This window comes from Eutrema salsugineum, unplaced genomic scaffold (genome assembly GCF_000478725.1).
Source record: "Eutrema salsugineum unplaced genomic scaffold, Eutsalg1_0 scaffold_1, whole genome shotgun sequence".
Classification (NCBI taxonomy): domain Eukaryota; kingdom Viridiplantae; phylum Streptophyta; class Magnoliopsida; order Brassicales; family Brassicaceae; genus Eutrema; species Eutrema salsugineum.
In genome coordinates this window covers 5,133,935-5,154,871 of record NW_006256909.1, presented here as the reverse complement: position 1 = coordinate 5,154,871, position 20,937 = coordinate 5,133,935, and the positions used below count along the sequence as shown (strand labels likewise).

Below are 20,937 nucleotides of genomic sequence, written 5' to 3'. Positions count from 1 at the left end.
GAGGGGAAAAAGACAGTAAAAGGAGAGAGCCTTTCAAGTTAAACCGAGACAATAGAAAACTTACACATGTAATTACACACAAAAAAATATAAAAAAAATGGAACCAACTGATCCAAATCAAATTATTTTATCAACAAATTAAATAAACTTAAAAACGGTTAGGATGTTCTATATATAATTAAATTTTAATCGCATAAAGTAGAACCGAGAGATTATTCAAGTTCAAAGTTACTCAAAGTTACTAACACAAAGTTAGACAACGAACATGTTAATTATTAAGGTTAGTTACACTTGGACACTCTAGAAACACATCATGGCTACTTCCTTATTTCTCTCTCCCTTGCTCTGTTTCTTTCTTCGACCGCTAATCAAGTGTGATCTCTTGCTATAGATGCAATTGTTAACCAGTTATTTGACATTCGGCTTGATCTCTTGCTATAGAAAATAGATGCAAACTTCTTAACAGCATGCTTGCAAGAGTCTGACTAGAAGGCGAATTGGTAAATAATTGGCAAGTGGCTACTTAGAGGCCATTTTTTTTTAACAATTAGGTTTAATTCCCAATATTTTTTTTTTGGAACAAAAATAAAAGAACAAAAGCACATTCAAATTATTTACTATTAACATGGAGGAAAGGGTGAGAGCCTTTTAGAACTGACTTTGGGGGACTACATTCGCATTAGTAGAGACGACCAACATGCTTAGTTAGTACTTAGTAGTAGTCCTTGGGATTCGACTACAGTTTTAAATCTTGTTTTTCATTTTAATAATTAAGTGCACATGTTATGGATCTTCATATAGTCCAATATGACAACTTTCTAGTCTCAAGATGATTTTTTAAATTCCAAGACCTAGGACAAAGGGTTTAATTGGACAAAACATAGTTAAAAACTAAAAAAAAAAAGAGGGTTAGAGATACAAAACCAAAAAAGAGCAAAGCATTTACATACACACAAATCTGTCTTGTAGCTTCACGTGACTCTTTTCACACCCCCGACCAAAAAATAAATAAAAATCATAGTAAGAGAAAGATGCAGAGGATTAGGGGCAAAACCGGAAACACAGAATAACGTGACGAAGCAGAGAGGCTCTTCTGAAACTGAAGAGAGTCAACGGCTAAGGGCATGTTCTCTTGGTCAGGGCTGCACTTGTTGAGGTGAGGAGGGTGTGCACTGTACATAATGGCTCTTAACACAGCCGAAACGGTGGGGATGTATGCCGTTTTGTTACGAGCCAGTAGCCATGTGAGTCCCATGAGCTGGCAGTCTTTGCTCATCATCTTACTCGCTCTCTCTGTTGTTGTCTTCTTGCTTCCTCCTTTTACCTTTAGCTGTATCCCATCAAAAAAAATTTGAAAACAAACAAGATTGTGAGAAAAACTGTTATGAAAAATAAAAATATAAATGGGCAAGAAAAAGGTTGCGTGTGACTGGGCAGTGTTTCAGAGTGATTCAGTGATTTGGGTTATACGAAACAAGAAAGTTTCTGAAAAAGCACATCTTCAATTGTTTGCAACCTAAAAGGATACCCCAAAGAATACAATGTGCTTTTGTGTGCGTCTCTTTCAACTAAAGCGAGCAAAATAAACCCCAATTAACACTAAATGAAACTTGTAATTCCAAGATTTGTAGAAGTAATTTCTCATGGAAAGAGAGCGACAGTTAGTGAACATTCTTTTCGATTCGAGTCATGAATATGAAACCGAAACATTTATTAGGCTTTTAAGGATTGAAAAAAAACCCATTAAATGCTGTGATTCCGTAAACAGAGAGACATAAAGGATGCAACTTTAATGAAACGGAATGCAAAAAAATGAAAAAAAATTGGACCTTTTGAAGAGCACCGAGACATCTGGTACATCCAGAGTAAGAAGAATTCCGACATTCTTTCTCGAGATTCTTCACGGCGGCGGTCGGAGTTGCGTTTCGGAAGCCGGAGGAGACATTGAAAGCGGCGGGGCAAGAGAGTGAGCTTATCTGGTGAAGACGAATGCCGCAGAAACACAAGATTGCATCGCAGGTCGAGTTAGGCTGTGGGATCTTGACGTGTTTGGTCAGAAGCGCACTCTGCAATGTGTTGACGCACTTCTGAGAGTCGTCCGGTTTCATGGGTTCGTCGGGATCGGAGGATTCCGGCGTCGGAGCAGGAGCCGGTAACTGGAGAGCAGAACGTGAGTGAGCTGCGAAGAGCCAAGCGGCAAGAACAGGGCAACATCGGCTCCGGTCAAGGTTTCTCCCGCAAGCTTCATTGACTCCTCCGAAGAGCTCGTCGGAGAGGTCAAGACGGCAGCTTTGAGCTTGGGTTTCGACGGGGAAAGCCGGTACGGTGTTGGGTTGAACCGGTTCGACGAGTAGATTGCTCGAGACAATGGGGAAGAGGAAAGAGCAGAGGATAACGAGTAAAGTGAGACTTCTCTTCATTGTAAAAAGGTTAAAAGAGAGAGAGAGAGAGAGAGGAAGAGATAAAAGAGATGGATTTACGAATTATAACGCTCTCAAATCTCTGTCTTTAGATCCTTATTAAGATTCACGAAGAAAAGCAGCCTTCCATTATTCACCATCTTCTCTCTCTTTTGTTCTTTCCAAAGGACTATACCGTGAAGAGAGAGAGAGATGTGATGGGGAAAAATAAGAGATTCCTTACTTTGGCAGTTTCTGGTTTGTTTTAGACTATAATCCCTTTGTAATCTGTGTTTAGTTCCGGAAATTATATGACTTCTGTCTTTTGTCTTGGACTAACTAGTAACTAAGATCCTTATTTAGATTAGCAACAAATTCTGTATAATTCGTATTTACTATTTACACATAAGGATATATGAACCTGTAAGAGGTGACTAGTGAGCTGATAATTGTGTAAAACGCAAAATATGTTTAAATTAATTAGATTTGTGAATAAAAAAGAAAAAACAATATGAATGGTGGGGAAACAGATTGAGACCTTAAGAATGAGATGAGATGCGAATGGAGTATAATCACAGGAAGAAAAAGGTCAATTTGCAAAGGACAATCACAAAACACAAAATTTCCTACAATCATATATTAAATCATTGATTCGCTTTTTGAGCATTGACAAAATCAAAATTGTAACACCTTTATTCAAGCGGGCAGGAAGAGGACCCGGAGCTCGCCTAGGGAAACGATCCGTCAGAAAAAAGTGAAACTCGTAAAAGGCGAGAAAAAGTCCCTCCATTTCCTAATCTTCTTCCAAAAGGTCCAAATTACAACAATTAAAGCCATTTCACACGTTCTTTGCTTCCTTACTTGCCCTTACCAAATACCTCAAATTCAAACTGTATTTTTATATAAGACCTAGATTTTACAATTCCACAATAATATATTGTTTGAAATTGAAAAAGACAATATTACTAACTATTCCACTCATTTATACAAAATTCAAACTAATCCACTCATATTATTAACTGGTTTTTAATCAAGTCAAAAAGCTTTTGAATGGCCCATGTTCAACTGAACTTTACATAGTTGATTAATAGTTTTAAACACTTTCGGAAATATAGGTCTTGGATTGGGCCAAAATAATAAATTAAAGGGCTTCAAAATGGACCTTGGATTGAGCCTAATCAACGTAACCTAACGTGACCGTAAAGCTAATCACATCAACATTAGTCAGGAAAATGCCGGGTTATTATTTATTTTATTTTTTGTAGATGGAAAATACCAACGTTATACTACAGACTACAGAGAGGCGTGTTTATTAATGTTTAAACACTAATATGTGATGTGTTGCTCGTTTCATTCATTCTCGAGCCTAGTCTCTAGACAACTTCAACAATTTCTTTTCACGATAATTTGACTGATGCTTATTTTTTCAATATTTAGTTGTTGTTGTTACTTCAATTTAGCTGCTTATACTCTATTCGTTTGCGCATGTTGACATTTGGAAAAATATATAGAATCATATATATCTTTGACGAGAAAAAAAAAGACAAGATGTTTTATACATTAAACAATCCCCTAGAAAGAATGCAACAAATAATCAGAGATGGAAAAAAAAAAGAGATGTGTGGGTAATATGCATACATATGTTGCTTATTAAATTAACATAAATTCATCAAAGGTGAAATTATCCGGAAAACCAAAGTCGAAGAAACTGCTGGAGTTGGCTTCTGCTTCAGTGCTATTTTGCTGTGGAGAAGACTTCGGCGTCGACATGAGTGAGTCTAAGTCCAAACTCTCTGACAGAGGAGGTAATACATCTGCAGGACCGACGTTGAGCTTTGCGTTTATAGACTCGAAAGATGAAGTTTGATCATTGTTTGTTGGGATTGTACACTCAGCTTGTGGTTGAGAGTCTTGAGAAGACACTGATGTGACTGGAGTTTGAAGATATTGGTCGAGGTTCGATGAGTAAATTGGATTAGGGTTTTGAAGTGGCTGTTGAGGGGCCAAGAGTAGAGAGGCCAACCTCAATACATCAGGATTGAGCAGGGATGATGCGTGTGCTGCAACCGCTGAAAAGTTTGGTTGGTTGAATAGTGCTGCTAAAAGTGAAGATACATCAAGAAGATCAAGGCGCGGAGAGTGAGTAACAGGGTCAATGCCACTCTTTATAAGTCTCTTACGGATATGTGTATTCCAATGGTTTTTTATTTCGTTATCGGTTCTTCCTGGTAGACGAGCTGCTATTGCTGACCACCTATATAATCCATTAATTCAAATATTAGTGGTACATTAATTAGCATATAACTCCTCTTCTATTATATTTATAGGTCAATACATACTTATAATAATAGTTTAGTGGAGAGTTGATAGCCTAAATATATTGACATGTACGCTCCGCATGCATACGCACACTCTCGCTTTTTTCCCCTCTTTTTTTTTTTTAATAGAAAAGAATAATAATTCAACGTACAAAAGCTGTAGCTGATGAATCTCAATGAGACTTACTTGTTTCCCATGACACTGTGTAATTGAATGATAGTTTCTTCTTCCTCGAAGGAGAATCTTCCTCTCTTGATGTCCGGTCTTAGATAATTGGTCCATCGAAGACGGCAGCTTTTTCCACACCTTTGGAGTCCTTTAGTTTGTACAATACGACTTATAAGTAAACTCAGTATATATATAGATAGAATATAATCCAGTATTGGGAGAGAATTATAATTAATGATTGTAGATGTATGCTTACCAGCATTTTTAGGGAGAATACGCCAATTACCGGGACCATGAAATCGAATATAATCGATGAGTTTCTGATCCTCTTCAGGCGTCCATGGTCCCTTCTTCACTCCATTCTTGTCACAACAAGGTGATCTTCCCATCCTTTATTTGGTAACTCGCAAAAGATATGTACACCGATCGATCGACGTTAGATTCCAATAATATTCGTCTCTCTACTGTATATCAAAGGGAACGAAGAAGAGCCAATGAGAGTTTCTTAAATTTCCAAAAGAGGAGTTGAATTTTAGAAATGTCAATGCGTGGTTTGCACTCATACCTTCTCCTTCATTGTTTATATAGGGATCTGGGATGTGAATGCGAAGAACTTAATTAATTAACGTAAGAGCCACGGTCAATTCCATTTGCCCTAGGCCTTATATGCCACGTGTCCTAAATATTGTATACAGAAGCAAATCTTAGTTAGCTTGGCCTAGACGACCGCATGTCACCTCGCCTATCGTTTTCTTAACTCTATATTCTAGAAACGATCCACGTGATAGTATGCACAACAATAATTCATGTAACTTGGATTCTGTCAGTAACGATAATATATTTTATGTATGTAGGAGTGAATATAGCGCACTCTTGTTAATAACAAAAGCAATTGAACTAAGAGATTAAAATAGACCTTGTGAGGGGAACTATTTGGTTGTGAGAGTTATGTTTTTCACCTTATGGTGGTGAGAGTCAGAGTAAAGCACATTTGTTGACTTTGCATGATAATATATAGGTCAGTTGACTTTACATGCATGTTTGGTTAAAAAAACTAAATAAACAAGTATGAGAATATATGTTGCGTTGAATTCTGAAACCCAAAGCATAGAGTTTCAATGGGTGAGAGAGTGAGGACGGTAAAGTAGTTGAGTATTCTCATCAAATACGCACAAATCTTCTTCAAATAACGTGTTAATGTCATATGTGCCTTGCGCGTTTAAATCGATGAGAAGTGGAATTACAAATTTAACATTTTAACCTACAAGTCCAATAGTAGAGATTGCTTGTGAAAGGGTCTCTCTGAGCAAACCATCCACGTCAGTACTATTCAAAAGCTTTTAAAATGCAAATTAAAAGTAACCAACAAATAGGAATACGAAAAATAATTGAAGCTTTTTTGTTTGTTAAATTGTTGGTGGAAAGCTGTGCAACCAACTTTGAATTACATATCCCCTAAACCCAAGAACCACAGATTCTCCGAAGTTCACACCGTAGCTATTGTCTAAAATATTTTTGAAATATTTTTAAACTCTCCTAATTCACAATGTGTGGATTCATGCAGAACGCGACACGTGGAAAGAGATGTGTTGTGGGGTTCTCCTTTCACTTCTTTTGCATCATTCTATCTACTCTTAAGGTTAGGTTTCTGTATTGGTCAACGTCTGATATGATGATGATGTCAAGTCAAAGATTGTGTCAAGTCATCGCCTTGGGAGCTTCTCGAAAAAGGCCTGCGTCTTACTTGATGGGCCACTAATTGGCTTAAACCTCATTAGAAATGGGTTTCATAACTTGTTAAAGTAAGCCCATCAGTAACATTTAGCAACAATTGTTTACAGTGACTGGGTTTGTTATTCTTTTTCAGTATCTCAACCGGAGAAATATATAGACAGACCGAGATCTAAATATTTATAAATTTATAAAATATTTTAAACTAATAAATAGTATGGAATATAATATTTTCTGATTTATTAATTAATATGTAAAAAGATGATAATTAATATAAAGACAAGGGACATGTCAGAGTAACTAGATATGCAATTATGCATGCCAATGATGACGCATTCATGCGCACAAAGGCCATTGAAGATGAATAAACATTTTGCCTTTTTGAAACCTTGTCCTAATTAAAGTAATATTGGTATTAACCGTTTTTTCCTTTTTCTTTTTTTTTTTTATAAAGGAAAAAATCTTGGTTGAGAATCTAAAGGATCTCCAATATTTAAATCTTACTCCTTCAAAATTCCTGGTTATATCCCTCCAGACACAATAATATTATATTACACTTTTTCTTTCAACGCCTCTAGAGATTCTAATGGTATGATGCCCTTTTCGATCGTCTTTTGCCTGATTAACGTTGTTGATTTTTTTAACAAATTGATATTTTAATCTTAATCCTGTATCATTGTTGAGATATATATATATATATATATATTAATATGAATGTGTTCAGTCACAGGAGAGCATGGAAAAGTATGAGAAATTATCAAATTTTCTGAAGAAGTTCTACATTCCTTCGTACGTGCTCTCGCCTGAAGCCGATCCAGTGGCGGTGCCAAGTAGTCCACCTGAGAGTCCAATTCTCGTTTTCATCAACTCCAAAAGCGGAGGCCAACTCGGTGGACAACTCCTTCTTACCTACCGCACTCTTCTCAACGATAAACAGGTCTAATACATTTAATTTATCCATCACAAAACCTAGACTAATGATTCGTATATTGATTTCTAAAAATCAAGAAAAATATTGTTTCTCATTTACGTTGATTTCTAGCTCTAGATCAATTCGGAATCAAGAGAACAATGTTGAATTCGTTGATTCTTCTTGAGTATGGAATCCATATCTTTGTTTTTTTTTCTAGTACTAAAATTCTAAAACAATGGTGAATTCGTGATTCTTCTTGAGTATGGAATCCATATCTTTGTTTTTTTCTAGTATTAAAATTATATATTCGATCTCTAGTTATTCAATATCCAAATTACATAAATCTAGGCTATAATAAGAAGAAAATCTATTTAAAAAAAAAAATCCTAAAAATCAAACTTAATTTAAATTATGATAACTATTAAAATAAATAAGATCTAACAAACAACGAATCATTACTCTAAATGACTAAATTTAATTTACTTAGGATTATATTTTAAGTTGCTCGATGATCAGGTTTTTGATCTTGGGGTAGAGAGCCCGGATAAGGTGCTACAGAGAATCTATCTTAACCTAGAGAGGCTAAAGGACGATGCTTTCGCTTGCGAGATTCAGGAGAAGTTGAAGATAATTGTGAGTTATATTATGCATCTCTATATATATGGAGAAAGTGTTATATGAGTCATCGTCATAATTAAGTTGAGTTGTATGTTTAATTAGGTTGCAGGGGGAGATGGAACAGCTGGTTGGCTTCTTGGAATTGTTTGTGATCTTAAATTGTCCAATCCACCTCCAATTGCTACTATCCCCTTGGGTACAGGAAATAATCTTCCATTTGCATTTGGTTGGGTATGCATAACTACATACTATACACTAATTCGCATTTTCATATTCATATCAGACAGTAATTTTTTTTTCTCTTACTAATCCCATCTGCTCATTTTCAGGGTAAGAAAAATCCTGGAACAGATAAGTCTTCCGTGGAGTCTTTTTTGGATCAAGTGATTAAGGCAAAAGAGATGAAGATAGACAAGTACATATATTTTCCACACACATTTTCTTCTAATTCTCAAATATACCATAGTTTTGGGTTAATATGTATGCGTTTCATATCTTAATTAAGTTGGCACTTACTTATGAGGATGAAGGCTCCCAAAAAAGACTCTTGTGATCCTATTGAGTTACCGCCTTCTCTACATTCATTTGATCGTGTTTCTCCTTCAGATCAAGTAAATATGGTAAAGGCATGCATTCTCCTCTCTTCCAAATGAAGTCTACTTATCACTATCTATTCCTTTTCTTTTTATATGATCAGCAATGCATTTTCATTTTTTTCTAGGAAGGTTACCACACATTTCGTGGGGGATTCTGGAATTACTTTAGCTTGGGTAAGAAGTTTTCTCTCTCTTACAGCTGACTGACTTGTCAATACCCCATTGGTTGTCTTTGTGGAAAATACCAAATTTAAAAAGTGACTTGCAGAATTTTTCTTGTCTAGCCATCACTTATCAATATTTAACTGCAGGCATGGATGCTCAGGTATCTTATGAGTTTCATTCTCAGAGAAAATTGCACCCGGAAAAGTTTAAAAATCAGATGGTTAATCAGGTAAACATATATTGCCTTCAAGTGATGTTGCCTTCAAATGATGTAACTCTAATGCTTTAATTATTGGGGTAACTTTTTCGTGTTTCGCGTGATTACATCTTCTAGAGTAAATTAAATTAGCAAAAACTAACAAATAATGTTTCTCCAATGATCTCATGACGGTCCAGAGCACGTATCTAAAGCTTGCTTGCACACAAGGATGGTTTTGTGCCTCTCTTTTTCACCCTTTTTCACAGTGAGTAGATTTATATATAATTGTTTTTATGTTTGTATATATGAGTTCTTAGTTTCCAATTTCACTCTGTCTATTTGGGATCTAAAACCCTGTAAAAAATGAGAGCACTATTGCGTTTGCTGCAGAAACATAGGTCAGCTTGCAAAAGTTAAGATTTGTAACAGAAGTGGTCAATGGAATGACCTTCACATTCCCCAAAGGTAAGTAATTAGATTATATATATATATATATATATATATATATATATATATTCATGCCATGTATACGATGCTTCTTGTACAACCATCCCTCAAGAGCTGAAATTTTAGTCTTTCTTTGTGATGGACCTGTTATTGCTGATCCATTTCCCAAAATAGACTACATAGACAATATAGCCAATCCATACTTAACATTTACTCTTTTTCTTCTTCTGGCAGCGTCAGGTCCATCGTATGTTTGAATCTTCCTAGCTTTTCTGGAGGACTTAATCCTTGGGGAACACCAAATCCCAAGAAACAACGTGATGTTGGTTTTATCTTTCTCTTCACATGCATTGCTTCGATAATATACTTGAACTAATGGTTTTTGTTTCTTTTTGATGTCTCAACAGAGAAGCCTAACTCCACCATTCGTTGACGATGGACTTATCGAAATCGTCGGGTTTAGAAATGCTTGGCATGGTCTTGTTCTGCTCGCTCCCAATGGTCATGGAACAAGACTTGCTCAGGTAAATATAAAGTGATATATAGAAGAAAAAAAAACTGTGAATTAAGTGCAGATTCTGAGTTTTGTGTGTGTTTGTGTGACTAGGCAAATCGGATTCGGTTTGAATTTAAGAAAGGTGCAGCGAAGCATGCGTACATGAGAATGGATGGAGAGCCATGGAAACAACAACTGCCACTTGATGATGAAACTGTGATGGTAGAGATTTCACATCATGGAAAAGTAAACATGCTTACAACCCACAATTGCAAGTCCAAAAGCATGTATGAGTCTTCTTCCACAATCCGGTTTAGCGACGAAGTTAATAAAGATGACTCATCAGTGGCTAAAGTTGAGGAGGAGTTTAGAAAGTTTGGTGCGGCTGATACATTTAAGATTCCCAACGATCTTTGATCTTTGACTATATATTTGTTATCTTAGTCAGATATACATTTATGTTTGGCTCCTAACAGATTTTTCGTCCTTTTTATGTCAATATCTATATGTTCATGCAACTTTAGACTTTCTTTCAACCAATTAAAACCATATTGAAATAAATTTTCCAGGCAGTAAACAACTTATCTACTCAAAGACACATTCATGCATTGAGACATTTGCGAGAGAGGCAGATGTCAATATATCCTCTGTATAATATGTGACGGCGCCAAATTTTCAAAAAAGACATCTAGATCCTACGATAGATCCCAAAAATTTGAGAGAAAAAAAAAACAAGATTGCAAATATTTGTTGACATAAGAACACAAAGACGCACACAGATATATAATAGTGTATATGAATGATAGTGATGGAAGCATAGATAGAAAGTAGAGACATACACAGACTGATATGTGGAGTGGGAGATCACAAAAACTGTCTCGCTCCAAAGTCCAAATGCCAAACATGAGCAAAACCCTAAACTACAACCTAAAATGTGAGGATCTATATAAAACCTTTTTTTCTAAAAGAAAGGCCTCATGGGACAAGAAGCAGAGGAATAAGAAGAGCTTTGTGAAAACGGAGAACTATCCAAATCATCCCAAAGTGGACTTTCAGGACCCCATCCTGCTGTAATCGCATTGAACCACGCCTCAGCCATTCCTTCCTCTCTGCCACCATCACTCACCGCTACTTCCTTGCTCTCCAAGTTAACCTCACTTGGCTGCTGCGTTTCGGATTGTTTCTGATGCAAAGAGCTTGATGCACCACTCGAACCATGCGACTCGTTTTCCTTATTCAAAAAAAGCTCCGGAAAATTAAGTGTTGCGTTTTGACCCCTCAACTTGAAAGCTTGACGGTCGTAGGCCATGGCAGCTTCTTCAGCTGTATCAAAGGTACCAAGCCAGAGACGTGCCCTGCTTCTTGGCTTACGAATCTCTGCTACCCATTTTCCCCATTGACGTTGTCTCACTCCTCTGTACAGCTTGGTTGCGCTGTATGGCTGAACACTTTCTTGGTTCATCATCATCATTCTTCCTCTAGGGCTCAGATTCAGTGTGTCGCTCCAATACTTGACCATATACTGCTGCTGCTGCTGTTGATGAAGCTGTTGAGGATTAAACGAGATCATTTGCTTCTGGTCTTGCAATGTCGGTTGTGGTTGTTGGTTAACCGGAACGTATCCGAGTTGTTGTTGATTTTGGATAGTTGGATCAAGAGAGAAAGGGAAAGACACAAAAGAATTTGGAGAAGAAGAGGAAAATGGAAAATATGGTTTAGGTCGATTATCAGGATTTCTCATCTTCTTCATAGATCTTGGGGACGCCATAGTCGTGGACGAAGCTTCTCCAAAAGAAGGGTCGATGTTTTTACCTTTGGTGATACAAAGATTGAGCTCCTCGTCAAAGTCCATCTCTGTTTCACTGGTGCTTTACACTTTTGCCACACAAAAAAAAAACACAGAGCAGTGAAAAAAAAAAAAAAAAACCTTGACAGAAGAGAGCTAGCTAAAGAAAAAGAGAGAATATTGTGATTTTTTAAATATATATGATTTGCAACAGAGAGATGAATCCACGGGCTTTATATATGAGAGCAGGATTAGATTTGGGTGCACTGCTTTTTGTATTTAGTGATAAATATCTCATCTTTCGGTTGACTATTATTCAATACTATCTTTTTGGGGTTACTAAAATTATTCCTTTGCTTTCACTCTAATTCATTCCCTGGTCCCTTGGGGTCTATTTGGATGTTTTTTTAATAAAAAATAGGCATATAAAGAAGAGCGATGTTGACAGATAGAGATACAACCATTCACGTCCGTACGACAAACGTGGCATTCTCTGTTTTTTTGGACGGTGAACACATATTCATTCATGCTTTCAAAATGCGACAAGTCGTATGCTCAAAAGATAAGATTAGAGTGTAAAATTATCGAATAATTAAGAGGTTTTTGGCGAATTGAATGGAAAAATTGATGATTATAATGGACTCTAATGGTAATGGTCGGCTAGCCGCGGCTAAGGATGACATGCGCAATCCCATAAGAGTTAGCATTTGATGACAGCCTAACGTATTATTAATTAGGGCTATAAGATAGATATTTATTACTATATACATATTCTTTGATTATATAGTATTTAAAATCTTCCGAGTTCCGGGTCGGCGATTGGTCAAACTCAGCTTTCACTTTTTATGATATTTTGTTTTTTTTCTTCTCCCACCTCTTAAAGATACTCGCAAACCGACCAAGTTCTTCTTCTTCTTTTTAAAACCGACCAACTTTGACAACTATATAGTTTTCTTTCCTCTGACAAAATCATTTTTATTCTTAACTAATTTCGAGATATTATCTCACGTGCATATATGCATGATGTTATTTTTCATATCTTCTGTTTGTAGCTAAATATATATAGAATTAACATAAAAGGATTTTATGTGGAAATCCAAACTGATATTAGAATCTATAATTGTTATGTATTTTTTTTTTTTAGTGGCAAATAGGAGGATAAGAGTATATAACCCATACCATGATGATTTGACCCCATAAAAACCATACCATCATGATCTGGTGATAAAAGATTCACTTCTATCCAAATTTTCTTCTCTCCCGTTTGACCAATTAATATTGTTTACTCTACTGTTAATACTATTCTCTTGGTGATTGAAAAAATAAAAAATGGCTTCGGCTTTGTCAATAATGATTTGATGAGCCGTGACCGTGGTAGGTTTTGGACGGGGAAGCTTCTAGCGCGAATATACCTCTTCCGCACAGTAACAATTGAAGGACCATCCACTCTTTCGGCCTCGAGGGACAAATGGGCCAGTGACGTTGTTGCATTTCATTCCAAATGTATTTCTCCTCATAAATTCGACCACAACTAAAACAATTTATTGACATAAAAAAGGTGCCACTACATTATTGTTAAGTGATCTTTGAGTATACGCGTATGTATCGCTTTCACAATCGTTTTCAAACAAAAAAAGGTGACATGGTTTGCAAAAACTATGACATAAACATGGAACATTGTTTTAAAAAAATGTTAATTTCACATTTAAACTGATGTCTTTACAAAATCTCAAACCACATATAATTCCATTAACTATTTAAACTAATTAGTAAGAAATTGACAAACATATACTTATTCCTTACATAGTTTCTTACATTACATCAATACGAAAATATCGTTTATTAATTGACCTAACATAAAAGGGAATTAAATATTGTAAAAATCAGAAATTTTCGTACACTAAAAATATCTCCACGCAAATACATTTTCCCTCAATATTTTTCTAACATGTACTTATTCACATGATCATCTCTTGATCTATCAGTACGTGCTAACAAGTCGGCATGTTCCAAGGGATAAACTAGAGCCAAAAATAAGCAAAAGAACTACATAAACCTGTAAATTTGTCTTATTCCATGATAAAAGCAAATCATTCCTTCGAATGATCAATCATTTTAATAAGGTTCGTACAACTTCTATCTCCAAATGATCTACACGGCAGGAATCGCTTCAAGAGGCACTTCAAATCCCAAAATGCAAATGCGAATGTCTTGCCATATGTTGCGCAGACTCAAAAGTTAGAACTTCTTCGTCATTATGCAAACATTCGATCCCATCCCGAAAAGTTGAGAACATTATTTTTCATACGAATTAGTGCTAGTCCCGTATAACTTCTTTAAAGCCATTTTTATCATGAATGTTATCACCATTAGCCATTTGGAGGCTTGGAGTCTGTATCAAGCAAAATCAAGAGAGCCGGTGTTTATACATGCAAAAAGCCACAAAACATGAAATTGATCCCATCATTAATCACACCCCAAACCAAATCTATGTTGTTAAAAAACCTTCTGAAGAAAAAAAAAAGCCGGTGGTTATCCTTTTCCCAAATGTTATCGAACATTATTGACATATTCGAAGCTTAAACAAAAAAACTAAATAGATTGTTAACCAAGTATGGATCTAAACACTGTATTTAGAGATAATAAGGAGTAGTGGTGAAGTAGGTGAAGTCATGGTGGTGGACCCTAAGCTGCTTTAGCCAAGAATCTGCTACGCTCAAAAGGCAAAGCAATCTATCATTGTCCCATAGTCTCCCCTGCGTTTTATAAGTGGCCATCCCAAATGCACCAACACTTATCCTTTCCCTCTCCTTTTTCTTCACATCTGTTTCAGTGCCACAGAAATTATGGGACTTTAAAAAACAAATTCACTATACAACATACAACATCCAAAAGGAGAGTGGGAAATGCACCTTGGAAAGATGAAGAAAGCGTGTGGTAAGTGAGGAAGCAAGTAGACAAATCCTTTATGCTCAGATTCATGGGGATGTGATAGATCGGATACCTATAACATCGATCATCACCATTTCACTACATTAACCTTGATTATGCTTTTCTAAACAAAATAAAGAACATTTGCTAAAGAAGGCAGACCAAGCAACAGCCATCCAACTCGCAGGAGACAGATCAACACTCCTCAACGATCTCAAACCTGCGTGTCTTTCTCCCAAATTCTTGATCTGAAAGTAGACAGAGACTTATGTAATCATAGAATCTCTAAAATAATATAAGAAGTGCTTCAAGAATCAACATCATGACATAAGCTTAGGAGATGAATGTGGGTGAGAAAAAGCAAAACCTTATCCATGAGAGGCACTCGAGAATAAGGCGTACATCTCTCGAAATACTGCAAGTAAGAGTATCCGAGGCGATCAAGAGGTTCTTGATGATCAAATCCTTCTTCTGATGAAGAACAACCTTCCCATCTCCACTCCTCGCTACATGACTCGCTCCCTGAATCCCCAGATTCAGTCTCCTCCCTCAATCATCATCATTAGCAGCAACATCTTAGATTCATAGATGTGTTTAAGTTTCTGAAAAAATGGGCCTGATAATATTTCACCTTAGAGCATTGAGAGCAGAAGGAGAGGTGAAAATCTGGATTGCAGAGAGGTAAGGAACGTAGTATTGGACCAATGTCTCGCCAGTTTCCGACAAAATGGGAACACCTGCACCGTATGCGCTCCATTCGTCGAAACAATCCCAAAAACCGCTCAACCTGAAATACTCGATGCTCTCGCTCTCCAACGGGAACCATAGACGATTGAGATTCTTGATCTGTGTCTGCCAAACATCACCCCAACACAATTTTCAGATCCCCAAAAAAAAATAAAACAGAGAATCGTTTAAGAAAGCAGATGACCCGCCAGGAACGTAAAAAAGCGTGAAACCTTTGGGAGGGAATAAGCAGGGACGATTGGTGTAGTGCAGCGGAGGAATCGGTCCAAGTTGGATTCATTTTCATAAAACATCATTATCCAAGAAAAATAACCAAACTCGTCACAGAAAAAACAGAGAGGAGGAAAGACAGAGTTTTGCGGGATTCTCTTTCCCTGACGTTTCAAAGAGCTTAATTTACGGACAAAAGTGTGTCTTTTTTTTTCTTTTCTTCTGAAAATTTGCTTTATTGGGCGAGCATTTGAGACTTTCACGGCAATGTCAGAAACAGAGAGATCTCGGGAAAGACTGAATGAAAAAGGAACAGCCTTTTTTTCAGCTAACTCCAACGAATACTCTGTTTTGAGAGAAAGGCAATGACTTGAGCAGAGAAATGGAAAAGTAATATTAGGAAGAAACAAGTATAAATGTATCTACTTTGAGTTATTAGAGTGTTGGGAAATAGGTTTATATAAGTTATACAACCAAACTCTTATGTGACCCATTCTTCTGAGGTAGGAGTAGGATGTATTGGTAGATTTACCTGTCCCTTTCACAACTCTCCCACCTTCTCCATTTATTTTAATCTTTATTTAAAACATTACAATTTGGTTTCTATAACTTTCTCTCACTTTGTCGGATATGGCTGAGTTTGTTTGCTTTATTTGCATTTCCGCATTGTCCGTGAACAAGACAAGAAAAACAGAGCTTTTTATGCCCAAAATGACATCTTCCAAACGGCAAAAGTCTCCTTCTTTTGGTTACATCTTGAAAGAAGAGAAACCGGATCGATCACATTTTACTTAAAACAAAGAAAAAGAAACTCGGTCAATCACTCAATAATATCTTGTTTTATAATTCATATGGTGGAAAAGAATCATTAACATAAAAGGACATGTGTGACAGAATCAGTCGGCAATGTTGTAAACCAAACAATTGCTTAAACCAATTATTTACACTTTGACCTATTCAAATAGTACGACATGGGCATGATGATATAATAACAGAAAGACTTTGACTTTGGTGGGTTTCTTTCAAATTCAATCAACAACTGTAATATATGCCGATAGTCACGTAAATGTAATAAATAACCACTAGAAAAATGATTGATCGAGAAGGAAAACTATAGAAAGGGTCAAAACTGAAGGTTAGATTACATTTTCCTTCTTTTACGAACTCTGAAAGAAGAATAAGAAAGAAACAAAGAAATCAAATTCCTTCAAAGTGGAAGCCGTCGTCTCGCTGACTCCGTTTTTTTTTTTGTTTTTTTTTTTTGTTTTTTTTGTTTTTTGGTGTGAAAGCCAAATAAATATGCACACACTTGCATATTAGAAGAAGAGATTCTCCTGATTAAACTCCCATCCAAAATTTGGCCTTTGCACAACTGAAAATCAACTGAGGTAATTAGTTAAAATACTAATTAGGCATGTGTTGCAAAGGGGGTGACTGATCATGCAATTAACTCAGCGCCAATACAAAGATGTCACCAGACTTTGTAGGCTCACTTCAGCAAATAAAGCACTTGTTCATGTTCGTTTAATGTATCCATAATTAGCTTGAATCATATCACTTCATACATGACACACTTTCTTTCTCCTTCCTTCTCTCCACAAACCAAACAAACATTCAAGCTACAACTTTATCCTATCCTACACTAACACAACAATGGTTACTCCTCTGCAAACACTGATTGCCATATCGGTTCTGGTAAGCCTGTTTATTGGATGTACAGAGAAGGTGAGCGGGATGCGTTACATTCCCAACACGTTAGATACAACTGAGATCAAACACTCAGAGTTTCTTGTGAACATTGTTCCCCAACCATCTGGTCTCATTCCTGGTCTAGGATGGTTCTTGCTGCCTCCTCAACCTAAGACGCCAATCCATACTTACAAAGATCCACTTGCTGCTGCTCCAGTCACTTCTTGTGGAATCTCTAATCAGTTTGCACCAAACCCTGGATATGAAGCTCCCAATCCAAGCTCCGGAGAGGATAAAATACCACCAGTGCCACAACCATGACTCAACCTGTCAACAAATAAAGCATTTGCTAGATGCAAAAGGGTCATTTCATCACAGTCACTCATATCTTTGCGATCTCTCTCTGTTCAAGGAAGAAAGATATAATGTATTTGAATAAATACAGAGCTTTTGCTTACATGTTATGTCAAAATTAATAATACATAATCTCTTGCATTCCACATTGCTGCAAATTGTTTTCCACTGAGAAATGAGGAGATGCAGAAGAGGAAGACAAAAGAAAGTTTGACATAGCAATACTAAACCATATGAAAAAACGTATATACTTCCCCTATACATTTCTCTATTTTCCCACGACTCTTGCGTGTTATTAACGAATCAAACTTGAAAACTCATAAAACAATGTCTTGGATAAGCCTTCTAGAATCGAAGTTTCCGTGTCCACAACGTCAAATGATAAGATTGCGATCCTCCCCACGATTTGATTGTCGATGATGCATATACAATGTAAGACGAAAATGATCAGCATGACGAAACAAAATCGATGTGGGTTTCAGGCACCCAATACCTTGAAGATGATGAAACAAAGGAAGCAGAAAAATATAAAAAGGAAAAAATAATCAACGAGCACGAAGAGCTTCGTGGATCCATGGTTTCTGTTTTTCATCTTCATCTTCATCTTCCTCTTCTCCTCTTCCACCTCCTCGTCGTCGATGGGCTCAATCTTCGCCATTTTCGCCGACTCGAATTTCGCCGAGAAATATCTATGAAGCTTTTGCGAGTTTCCGAGATTGCTCTTCAATCTGCGGTCGATTCGTCGCTCGTGTTTTTTCCCGAGGAACCTATGCAACCATTTACAACAAATGGGCCTATATTATTAGCCCAAAAAAGAGAAAACTTCACTTAAAAGCCCATATTCGGGATGTTATGTTGACTAGTCAACTAAAACAAAGAATTTTAACTATCTTCTTCTTCTTCCTCCTCCTTCCTCTGTTTAGTGTTCTGTTTTCACCAGTCTACTTTCCTTCCAGTTAAAAATGAGCGTCGACGATCATCGAAGGTGGAGAACGGCGGGTCCTATATCGGGGGATGAGGAAGGAGAAGGACGTTTTGAGAGCTCGGTGAATGCGGTGCCGTTCTGTTTGGTGGCGACTGCAGTTTTAATCTCCATCTTTCTCTTACTGGCTCTTTTTGAGAGGTTCATGTTCATTAGAACAACTCAGTCTGCACCTTTCGACACAAAGAATCCTCCTTTTGCTTCCCCTAAGGTTTAAACACTTCTTCTCTCTATTTGCTTTTACAGTTCACACTTTTATCTACGATTTTGGTTTGTGGATTTAAACATACAGTCTTTATTACTCGATTGGCCAAAAAATGGCTGATTCGTTTGGAAACATATAATTAGGTTGATCATAAGGATTGTGTTTTTCGTTGGTTGGTGAGTTTGAGATGAAATAAACCTCATATTTTTTCCTTTTGATCCTGCCGATGCATATAACTTTGATGAACTCTATAGCCAGGCTTGCTTGATTTGTCTATAATGTAGAACGCGATTTACCAAGTTTATGCTGGAGGAAGCTTTTCTTTTTTGTCGTATCTTTGAAATGTTGCAAAGTCCAAAACAGGATTAGATTAAATGTATTTATATATTTTTATGGGGATACAAATCCCCTTGATTCATGCAACGAGGTTTGAATATACGCAGAGTAGAAAAAAATAAAAATGTTGAAGCTTTCACTTATTTGTCTACATTCTAGTTGTCTTTTGTGGGATGATGTCATACAATAATCTTGTTGTGTGTTGAATTTATGTAGATGGGTGTGTGTGAGAGGGAAATATCAGTGTTGATGCCTGGAGAAAAGGTTCCTACCTTCATTGCTCAGCCATGTCCTACCATATCCTCAAGATCATTCTGAAACCTTCCTTTTTTAATTCTACCATTATTCACTCTTATTAGGATTTTTCTTTTCTGTGTGAAAAAATGAAAAAGACAAGCCTTTATGTAGTCGAGTGTTATAACAGATCAGTGTCTCTGTCTGTCTGCTTATCCTAGAGCAAAAGAGCAGCAATTTCCATGAATAAAGCTAATGGATTTTGTGAACCCTTGTGTGTTAGACTTGCTTTTACTTTAACGTCAATAAACAAAAGAAAAAAGAAAGAAAACGAAGATCCGCAAAGATTTGGTTATATATTGTACATTCCGCAATTTACAAATCAAAAAAAAAAGGGGAAATTCAAAATCAATCAATCAAAACATGAGTAAATGGTAGTAAAGAGATATCAGAGAAAGATGAAGCATTCCATAGACACCTCAGGGTCCCTCACAGCTACATCTTCTTCTTCCTTCTTTACCTCAACAGCTACTTTCGCCTCTTCCTTCTTCACCTCTGCTCCGTCTCTCACCGGAGCTGGTTCTCGCTTCTTCATGGGACTTCTTCTTGCGGAACTCGGGCCACGAGTGGCCGGAGACCGTGAGCGACGCCTTGGACCTTCCAGTAACCCGCTTCTTGGGAGAGGACCCGAATCCACATTTCGCCGGTTGTGGATAGGGTTTGGTTGATTAGACGGTCTCTCTCGGACTAACCTGGGACGGAGCTTTCCCTGAGGCGAGTGACGACCTCCCGGAGACCTGGAGACTCTGTCAGAGATGTTGCGGCGAGAGGAAGAAGGAGGAGGAAGAGGTCGGTGGGGTTTGCTGAGAGCGTCGTCTTCGAGGATGGAAGCAGCGGTTGCAGTAGTGGCGGTGGAGAAACTGTGAGAGACGCTGCAAATGTCGGACTTACTGTGAGAGATCTCGGGGGTTAGGAGTGACGGAGGAGGACGGTGAGCTTCTGAATCTGAGACTTCGGGTACGGAGGGAACGATGTCCGGGACAGGGATGGGGTCGGGCACCGAGACAGAGACCGACTGGACCACGACTTCTTTCACGGTTTCTTCTTCAATGGTTGGAGGAGTCTGGTCGGCGGCGGCGGCGACAGGCGGGGCTCTGACTTTTCCGGCGCTCAAGCAGCATCCCATTTTCTTTCTCTACTTTCTTTCTGATACTTTCACTCTCTCTCTCTCTTCACTCTCGAGATATACGTGTTCTCCTTAATGGGCTTATCTTTCCTGATGGCCCATATTAGCTTTCTTTTATTGTATTATTTTAATCTGCTCTGACGAATCTAATATTTGTCTCATTCATACTTGCAACACAAAACGCCGGTGCTTTATTTTGTCATTATAAAAGATCTTCAAGAAAATT

At 37.2% G+C, this 20,937-nt stretch overlaps 8 protein-coding genes across 8 annotated transcripts; 3 read left to right on the top strand and 5 right to left on the bottom strand.

Moving 5' to 3' along the window:
* Window positions 1-928: 928 nt before the first annotated feature.
* LOC18028838 (uncharacterized GPI-anchored protein At4g28100) lies at window positions 929-2,593 on the bottom strand. Its single transcript, XM_006412930.2, has 2 exons — window positions 1,830-2,593; window positions 929-1,330 (listed from the first exon to the last, which is right to left on the bottom strand). The coding sequence occupies exons 1-2, from the start codon at window positions 2,418-2,420 to the stop codon at window positions 1,016-1,018; spliced, it is 906 nt and encodes a 301-aa protein (XP_006412993.1). The 5' UTR covers window positions 2,421-2,593; the 3' UTR covers window positions 929-1,015.
* Window positions 2,594-4,049: 1,456 nt separating this feature from the next.
* LOC18028837 (transcription factor MYB41) lies at window positions 4,050-5,275 on the bottom strand. Its single transcript, XM_006412929.1, has 3 exons — window positions 5,143-5,275; window positions 4,905-5,034; window positions 4,050-4,653 (listed from the first exon to the last, which is right to left on the bottom strand). The coding sequence occupies exons 1-3, from the start codon at window positions 5,273-5,275 to the stop codon at window positions 4,050-4,052; spliced, it is 867 nt and encodes a 288-aa protein (XP_006412992.1).
* Window positions 5,276-7,192: 1,917 nt separating this feature from the next.
* On the top strand, window positions 7,193-10,488 carry LOC18028836 (diacylglycerol kinase 6). Its single transcript, XM_006412928.2, has 13 exons — window positions 7,193-7,206; window positions 7,342-7,554; window positions 8,047-8,163; window positions 8,251-8,379; window positions 8,478-8,563; window positions 8,654-8,768; window positions 8,870-8,918; window positions 9,056-9,138; window positions 9,306-9,373; window positions 9,499-9,573; window positions 9,790-9,877; window positions 9,963-10,079; window positions 10,163-10,488. Exons 1-13 carry the CDS (start codon window positions 7,204-7,206, stop codon window positions 10,466-10,468), a joined length of 1,449 nt encoding a protein of 482 aa, XP_006412991.2. The 5' UTR covers window positions 7,193-7,203; the 3' UTR covers window positions 10,469-10,488.
* A 353-nt stretch (window positions 10,489-10,841) lies between these two features.
* Window positions 10,842-11,946, bottom strand: LOC18028835 (ethylene-responsive transcription factor ERF054). Its single transcript, XM_006412927.2, has one exon. It carries the CDS (start codon window positions 11,901-11,903, stop codon window positions 11,013-11,015), a length of 891 nt encoding a protein of 296 aa, XP_006412990.1. The 5' UTR covers window positions 11,904-11,946; the 3' UTR covers window positions 10,842-11,012.
* Window positions 11,947-14,351: 2,405 nt separating this feature from the next.
* LOC18028834 lies at window positions 14,352-16,102 on the bottom strand. Its single transcript, XM_006412926.2, has 6 exons — window positions 15,728-16,102; window positions 15,400-15,620; window positions 15,136-15,316; window positions 14,931-15,016; window positions 14,750-14,841; window positions 14,352-14,661 (listed from the first exon to the last, which is right to left on the bottom strand). The coding sequence occupies exons 1-6, from the start codon at window positions 15,809-15,811 to the stop codon at window positions 14,471-14,473; spliced, it is 855 nt and encodes a 284-aa protein (XP_006412989.1). The 5' UTR covers window positions 15,812-16,102; the 3' UTR covers window positions 14,352-14,470.
* Window positions 16,103-17,304: 1,202 nt separating this feature from the next.
* Window positions 17,305-18,496, top strand: LOC18028833 (putative cell wall protein). Its single transcript, XM_024149843.1, has one exon. It carries the CDS (start codon window positions 17,379-17,381, stop codon window positions 17,733-17,735), a length of 357 nt encoding a protein of 118 aa, XP_024005611.1. The 5' UTR covers window positions 17,305-17,378; the 3' UTR covers window positions 17,736-18,496.
* LOC18028832 lies at window positions 18,460-19,632 on the top strand. The gene is made up of 3 exons (XM_024148721.1): window positions 18,460-18,518; window positions 18,709-18,961; window positions 19,508-19,632. Exons 1-3 carry the CDS (start codon window positions 18,460-18,462, stop codon window positions 19,607-19,609), a joined length of 414 nt encoding a protein of 137 aa, XP_024004489.1. The 3' UTR covers window positions 19,610-19,632.
* Window positions 19,633-19,892: 260 nt separating this feature from the next.
* On the bottom strand, window positions 19,893-20,769 carry LOC18028831. Its single transcript, XM_006412923.2, has one exon. The coding sequence runs from the start codon at window positions 20,709-20,711 to the stop codon at window positions 19,974-19,976; it is 738 nt and encodes a 245-aa protein (XP_006412986.1). The 5' UTR covers window positions 20,712-20,769; the 3' UTR covers window positions 19,893-19,973.
* Window positions 20,770-20,937: the final 168 nt, after the last annotated feature.